Below are 8,158 nucleotides of genomic sequence, written 5' to 3'. Positions count from 1 at the left end.
ATGCTGAAACGCCGTTTATTCCCCAAAATCTCGAGACCATCACATGAGGCCGCGGGGGAACAACTGCAGGTTCTGCAGGTTCCAGGTGTGGAACATCATGTAAATGGCCTGCAGTTTGTTTGTTTCTAGGAAAATAAAATGCGTTCTGGTTCATGCTGAAGGGATGAGGTTCTACCAAAAACCATTTGCCTCTGAGGAACCCTTTTTTTATAAAGAAAAGGTTTTTTGTAAGACTAAGAGTTCATCAAGAACTAAAGCCATGATTGGTAGAAGAGAGAACTATGGGTAATGTAGTCAATCACTATTTTTCGAGCTCCCTGGATGGGAACCTCTCACAGATGGTCCTAAGTATTAGCCTTTATGTTTTGCTGTAGGTAGATCCCTCTGTAAGTGCTCTGCTTGAACCTCAATAAAAGGTTCTATAGGGAAGCAAAAAGGGTTCCCTGTAGACAGGAGCGAGCCAAAGAGCCGACGTGGTTCTAGCTAGCACCTTATTTCTAAGAGTGGATGAGATCATGGGATTAGGTCACCAGAATAAAGGTCAGACTTGATTTTCCACAACTCCATTAAAATAATAAAAAACAGAATAGGACTGATGTTCTGTGATTACAGGAGATACGAGAACGTTTGGTTCTGCGGTGGAGTCCCGCTGACAGACTGACTCACATCCTTAAACACCTTAGACCCGTTATTTAACACAGACCATGAAAAACTGTCGTGCGTGAAGTCTTCATACTAAAATACTCTTTTTGTCATCGAGCCGCACATTGTGAGAACATGCGGTGGGCGTAGTTAGAGTAAACTCTGCTGTGTCACTGAGCCCACACAAGAACCGGACTGCCGGAGGCGGACTCCCCGTGAGTGATTACTGTAACAGTGAGTGACGGCTTCCTGCTCCAACAGCAGAGAGGGAGACATGAATGACAGCAGCACATACCAGACGCTATTTATAGTCAGCTGAGCCAGGAGCAGAGCGTCGAGCACGCACGAACCGCCAGAAAAGAAAAATTATATCATCTGATTGTGTCACAAACAGCATGACCCTTTAAAAAAAAAAGAAACAGGCTTGGACAAATATAATGGGACTCGGGAAAGATTTAACCCTTTGAAATCTGAGAAAATGGGTCTATTTTCTTTCAAAAACATGGGTAGAAGGTGACAGGCAACTTAACACAACATGGCCCAAAAATTAGGAATGAGCTTATATATATATATATGTGTGTGTGTGTGTGTGTGTGTGTGTGTGTGTGTGTACACACATAAAAAAATAACAAAAAATTAAGAAAAACACAAGAAGATAACCAATAAAAATCTTTTTTAATTTTAAATATATAATAGTGATAATTTTCAATATATGTTTTTTTTTTCCTTAGTTTTTTATTTGTTAAAAAATCCCCCAAAATCCTTTTTTTTTTTTTTTGCAATTTGCAGAACGCATCTTGACATGCTGCCTTTTTTTCCTGCATATTTTCAAAAAGAAACAAATCATCGATTTCAAGAAAGGGGAAGTTAATCCAGGTTCCAAAGGGTTAACAGTCATTTTAAGTGTGCAGTCGAATATGAATAGAAAGCTTCCTTTTATGGCTAATTGCCACAATAATTCCACAAAATAATTTTATTTAATAATTTATTCCATTTTTAATAAATCACCAGCTGTTTCTCCTGCCTTCTGTTTTCATGCTAAGATAAGATAACCATCTCACGGCTCGAACTCCGTAATTATTGTAAAAACAGCGTTATCATTTTTCTCGTCTCGCTCTCTAAAGGAAAGCTAATACGTCCAAAAATGTCAAACTATTCCATTAAGTATAAATAGTTGATGGTTTCCAGAAATGACAAGTGTTTCAGTTTCATATATTAGCCGTGATGTAATTTCACTATTAGTGTTTAATTTGACTTTTCCCTCCTCCCTTCCCCGACTTCATCATCAGGAGAATTTTAGCTCCGTCATCCATTAAAAAAAAGAAAAGAAGAAAACCTTCATTTGAAATCTTTCATCAGGCAATTGTCAAATTTAGCTACGCTTCACTAACATCTTCTAAACATTACTCTCAAAGACTCTATGGGAATAAAGGCTTGGACAATTATAGGAGGTTTCTGAAGGAAATTTTGAATTTTGAATTGGTGTATTTTATTATTGCCATTATTTATCCATATATTTATTTCATTTTAAAATATTAATATTATATTTGTTATTACCAAATTATTAATGTATTTCTTCTGCTAGAGTTAGGGGTAACGCACACATAATTTACTTAAATTGTTAATGTATATATTAATGTCTGCAAAAAAGAAAGAAAAAAGGTTTCGACCAGTGAGATTTCCTTAAAAATATTTGGACTTAATCTGCTTCATAAAATATTTAGCAATATTCTTTTTAAAATTTGATATATGATATTTGGTAATGGGTTTTATTATTATTATTATTGTTCCTATATTTTTATCATTTTTATTTGTTAATTATTTAGCTAGGGTTAGGGGTAATGCAAACACATTTTTGTTGAGTTTTTCATGTGTATGTTAATGTATTAAAGTCATTAAAAAGAAGGAAAATAAGGATTTCCTTATTATATTATTGTAACTTAATCTACTTCATTAAATATTATTATATTTTGTGTAATTATTCATTTGTTAATTATTCAGCTACGGTTAGGAGTAATGCATTTACATCTTTTTTAACTTGTTCATGTGTATATTAATGTATTAAATTCAATAAAAATTGATGTTTTTAACCGCGACATTCCCTTAAAAATATTTTTATTACTTCATCTGCTGTATAAAATATTTTGCAATGTTTTTAAAATTATTATTATTATCATTATTATTATTATTGTTGAAGGATGCAGGGTGAATTAAGGTCAGCAGGTCAGTAAAAAAAAAAAAAAAAAAAAAGGGGGAAAGTTTGGTGAGCTCAGCTCTTCAGCAGCAGGGCGTGATGACCCCTGAGGCGCCACACTGACTCAGATAAGTGGTGCTTTTCTTCACGCACACAGACAGAGGGCAATGTGCCGCACTTGACACTGAACTTTTCAGCGGTTGGTCTCCATAGCAACCATTTGTAAACACAAGGCAAGTGCAGACAAGAGCAAAAAAAGGAAAAAAGCGCTCAAGGGTGTGAAGTGGAAGTCCCAGTATTTCCCATGTGGGGTAAATATCTGACCATATATACACACACACACACACACACACACACACACACATGAACGTGCAATCTTGGCAACAGAGAAAAAACACACAGAGCTGCAAGAACAGTTTGTCCCAAGACGGCTCATCGTGAAACTTGGCGGAGAATAAAGAATGTGTGGAATCTAACAGGAGACGGCGTGTCTTTTTTTTTTTTTTTGACGTGACGCACTCACGCACACTCAGACAGAGACACAGATGACGTCACATGACCTCACAGCCCAGTATCGCCCCACAGAGGCGAGAACGCTCCTGGATACCGTTGCTATGTTTTCACCAGGCCTTTCACAATGTAAACAGAGGTGAGACTGAGAACTTTATCTAAAATGTCAGGAGAGCACACACAGGTAGCTCTGTCACGCACTTTACCACCCTGTTATGAAACAGAAAGGAATTTCCTCTTTGTGACTCGCCCCAAGGAACTATGGGACAAATGCAAAGATAACAGAAAGATAACAAGGAGAGTTATAACACACAAAAAAGGGAAAATGTACAAAATTCCAACCAAAAGTCATAAAAAGTCATCATTTCCTGCATGATTTGGTGTTTTTTGGGATTATTTGTGCAGGATTTCACCTCCAGCGGTGTGTGAGTCTGTGCAACGTTAGACGGGTAAGTCCACAACATCCTATTGTGGAACATGGTGCTTTCATAAGGGGAGTCTCCAGCAGGAAATTTTAGAGTCTTTTTATTTCTTCCTCTGCACTCTGTGTGCTGCGTAAATCCTCTCTGTAATGTAACCGTGTACTGACACAAGTGTGGAAATCCTGCCACCTTCCTCTGACTGAGCCCACTCTGAGCTGAGTGTAATTTTTGGGTGTTTTTACACGACATCAGCCATGCAAAAGACCAAGGCTGTTCTGTTTCAACACTACGGGGGGACATACATGAAACAGAGGGTTGTTGGATGTCCTCCACTAGAAAATTTGAGCAATAAAAACACAATATTTTCTGCACTGTGGTAAAACAATTTTTTTTTTTTTATCTGGAGGACATTTTCTGTGCAGCTGTTGCAACACAAAGTTAGAGGAGTGCAAATACAAAGCATGCAATATAAAAACTAACAAAACACAGCAGGTATATGGAAAATAAAAACTACGTATAAAACTGGACTGTTGTACGAAAAGTGACAGCAAGGTGCAAAACATGACAAAAACAGTGAGGTGAATGCTGAGTTTTAGGCACCAGTTTGTGGCTTTTATTTTTACATCAATTTATGGTTAAAAAATGGTCTGTAATTTGGTCAAAACAAAAGTCTTCTTTGTGTTTTATTTGGGGGAATCTACGACTAATCAACACGTGCAAATTCCACTTTTATATCTTATTTTAGAGCATAATCAGCTTTAGGGCAATGGGGCATGCTTGGCAGCTCTGATCGCAATAATGAAAATATTCAGATGCTTGCCATCTTTTTTGGGATTGTAAATCATAGTATAGCATTTATATATATATATATATATATATATATATGAATTTCTGACTTGTGCATTTTTATTTATATATTTTAAAATATTTATATATTTTATCATATACGTATATATATATATTAATGTTTATATTTATGTATTTTAAAAGTACCAATTTTTTATGTATGTCTTAAAATATTTTTATATCTATTATGATTACCAATTTGTGCATTTTTTGTTTATATATTTTAAGATATTATTTATATATAATTACTGATTTGTGTAAGAAACTTATTTTAAACTTTTTATAAACTGATTTGTTAAGATAAAGAAAAAATGCACTTTGCATGTAAACTTAGTTGTATCTGGGTTATTTTATGGTTATGACACCACATGACTCAGAGCAGTTTAATGATAACAGTGTGGTTATTAGTGTAGGTGTGGACTATTATCAGTGTGCATTTTAAACTTAACCTCTTGTTGGAAACTTTTTAAAGCACATTTAATTTTGGCCACTTAGGTCAAAAGTAAATCAATGGAAATGGAAATATCTAAAAAAAAAAGAACATTTGCTTCTCTGGTTAGAAATAATTTCCCCGCTGCAGAAGGGAATTCTTGCAGAGCGGGTTAGGGGCTGTCTCCCTCTCATTCATGCCCATCCTGTCTCATTCATTGACACAAATACTGTCCTGTCCCCTAACCTACATCACAGGTGAAAATAGGTGTCTAATAGGAAACTACAAGTTTTCATTCTGAGTGTGTCTGGGGGGGATTTTTTTCACAAAAGCACAGGCTCCGTGTGATTTCCCTTTGCTTTTTCTAAGATAAGTCAATTGGAAATCCCCACCGAGGCTCCGCCCGCCGAGCGCACATAAAGCCTCGCGCCTCCCTCCTGCTGCATTACTCTGCCCCTGACCTTTAGAGAGACACGGAGCTACTCCTGCGTCTTCTAACTGCGAACATGGACGTGCACAGAGTGTCTAACCACAACCAAATGGATTACAACTTCGACAACATGGAGCCCAAACACGGGAAGCTGTTGCCGTTTCAGGAGGAGCGTTTAGACAGTGGCCTGGACTCCCTGCGGGAGGACGAGCTGGCGAGCGAGATCGAGGACCTGAATTTGAACAGAAGTGAGGAGCTCACACAGGAATACGAGCCCTGGAGATCTGCAGTGACGGAGGACGGTGACACGTAAGTTATTTTTTAAAATTATTTAATTTTTAATCATGCAAGTGCGCATTTGCACATTTCGAAATCGTGCGTAAATCGTACTTTGCGCATGTAAACTTTGAATTAAATGCATTGGAAAGATGTAAAAAGCTGCAAAATTACGCATGAAAAATGTCGAAAAGTTGCACAAAACAAGAGGCCTTTAAAGTGTGTGCGTGCAAAGCGCGCACTCAGTGTGTGTGTGTGTGTGTACTTTGGCTGAGAGCGCAGTCTGGGCGGTGCTAAAGTCCGCTGTGCGCGTTCAGGAAAGTCCCTGGCCCGATGCCAGGAACTGATAAAGCATCAGATGTGTCAAGCCACAACTGGTGGAAATAACCCGACAAAACTCCATTCTTGCGAAACGCTCCACTGCTCAGTCTTTGTTCTCTCTTATTTGGCTGGAACCACTTCCTCCATGCGTAAGTTTTTTTAAAAGCACTATTTTAACTAACCTCTTTCTCTTTTTTTTCTCCACACAGGCTTCTGCACTTGGCCATCATTCATGAAGCCACAGAACATGCCCTCCAGATGATCAGACTGTCTCACAATCACCCCTTCCTCAACGTGCAGAACCACCAGAGACAGGTAACCACCAAATCCAAAAACTTCAGCTGATACAAACTTTTTAATCTCACACATTTTTGCCTTTAATATCAAAATATTAATCATATCTCCCGTGTCCTCCGCAGACCGCCCTCCACCTCGCAGTAATCACAGAGCAGCCGCAGTTAGTGGAGCGGCTCCTGAAGGCCGGCAGTGACCCACGTCTGGCTGACGACAGCGGGAACACGGCGCTCCACATTGCCTGCAAACGAGGCTCTCTCGCCTGCTTCGGCGTCATCACGCAGATCTGCCAGCAGCACATCACCTCCATGGTGTCCTTCCCCAACTACAGTGGTGAGTTCTTTAAAGAAACACCCCAAAACATCAAACTTTACTTGAAATTTCACTTAAGTTCTTGAATTTAACTCAACTTTCCTTCCTTGCAGGACACAACTGTCTCCACTTGGCGTCCATTAACGGCTACATTTCGTTGGTTGAAAGCCTCATTCGGCTCGGTGCAGACATCAACGCACAGGTATGTGTCGTTACCTCAAAACTCCACCAAATTTCACAAAAATCTCTTTTGAAAAGTTTACAGGAACCTAATCGAGGTCATTTTGTTGCCCACAGGAGCAATGCAGTGGACGGACGTCGCTCCACCTCGCCGTCGACCTCCAGAACCCAACATTGGTGCGTCGCCTCCTTGAACTCGGTGCAGACGTGAACTGCTTGAACTACGGCGGCTTCACGCCGTACCACCTCACCTACGGGCGCCACAACGAAGAGATCCGCTGCCAGCTGTACGACAGAACGGCGCAGGAGCTGAGAGAGCTGCCCGACAGCGAATCAGACGAGAGCGATATGGAGGATCTGGACTCATCGGGAGACGAAGTAAGTTTCGGAATCAGTCAATATCACTTGAATATCCGAAATAACCTTTAAAGTTCGGCTTCCTAACGTGTTTTATTTTCCGTCCTGCAGCTGTACGATGACATAAAGTTCGGGAAGTAAACAGAAGCATCCCGTCCGCCGGTGAAAGAAAGCTGCTACTGGGCCGCTCAGCCACGGCCCCCCAACCCCGAAAACCAGGGACACATCAGGTCCAGGTCCACAGGTGCTGGCCCCCGGGATCGAAAAAACATGAAGACGGCGTACGGTCTGGTTGAACCTGGTCCAGATCACAGAGAGATCTGCACCAACGTACCACAGAACAGCAAGACCACGACCTCCACATATATAGTCCTTCTATATACTGTACAAATATAGATATGAATGTGTATATACGAGACAGAGACGTGTAAGATATTGTAAATACAGAGATATTATTTTTGTACCTGTACATAAACTGTGTGAATTTAAACACTATTAACAAAATGTTGAGAATAAAAAGAAGTTTATGAATATAAAGTTCTGTGAGTGCTGCCAGTTTCTTTTCCACATCGTAAAAACCAGCGAGTGACGAGTCATCGGCCAGACTTGTGAAAGAGACCAAAATGATCACACTTGGAACAGTCTGGGATTTCCTCGTTGGGGCGAGGTCACCAGGTCTCTGAGTCACCGCGTTGAAAGTCCCCGGGCGGCATGAGGGGAACAAAATGTACTTAAAATATTCCACCCTGCTCTGGAAGCAGAAATACCGAGGAAGTTTTCTCAGGAGGAAATATGTTTTTTAGTAAGATGGGAAAGGAGTCAGAGACAGATTAGACCGCCTGCTGTGTCACAGTGAGCAGGAAACTCTGGAGGAGTCTGGGAAGTACGAGATTTCCCTGTCAGCTGCTCGGGGAGTTTTTCTGCTCCAATTCCCAGTATGAAGA

At 39.9% G+C, this 8,158-nt stretch overlaps 1 protein-coding gene across 1 annotated transcript; it reads left to right on the top strand.

Annotated features, from left to right (window-relative positions):
* The first annotated feature begins 5,483 nt into the window (after nt 1-5,483).
* Nucleotides 5,484-7,751, top strand: nfkbiaa (nuclear factor of kappa light polypeptide gene enhancer in B-cells inhibitor, alpha a). Its single transcript, XM_042503259.2, has 6 exons — nt 5,484-5,783; nt 6,281-6,386; nt 6,491-6,698; nt 6,791-6,879; nt 6,975-7,235; nt 7,326-7,751. Exons 1-6 carry the CDS (start codon nt 5,551-5,553, stop codon nt 7,353-7,355), a joined length of 927 nt encoding a protein of 308 aa, XP_042359193.2. The 5' UTR covers nt 5,484-5,550; the 3' UTR covers nt 7,356-7,751.
* The last annotated feature ends 407 nt before the right edge of the window (nt 7,752-8,158 follow it).

This window comes from Plectropomus leopardus, chromosome 16, assembly GCF_026936395.1.
Source record: "Plectropomus leopardus strain MGB_pleo_1.0 chromosome 16, ASM2693639v1, whole genome shotgun sequence".
NCBI lineage: Eukaryota > Metazoa > Chordata > Actinopteri > Perciformes > Serranidae > Plectropomus > Plectropomus leopardus.
The sequence above is the reverse complement of the archived record's forward strand: the minus strand, read 5'-3'. Positions and strand labels throughout refer to the sequence as shown.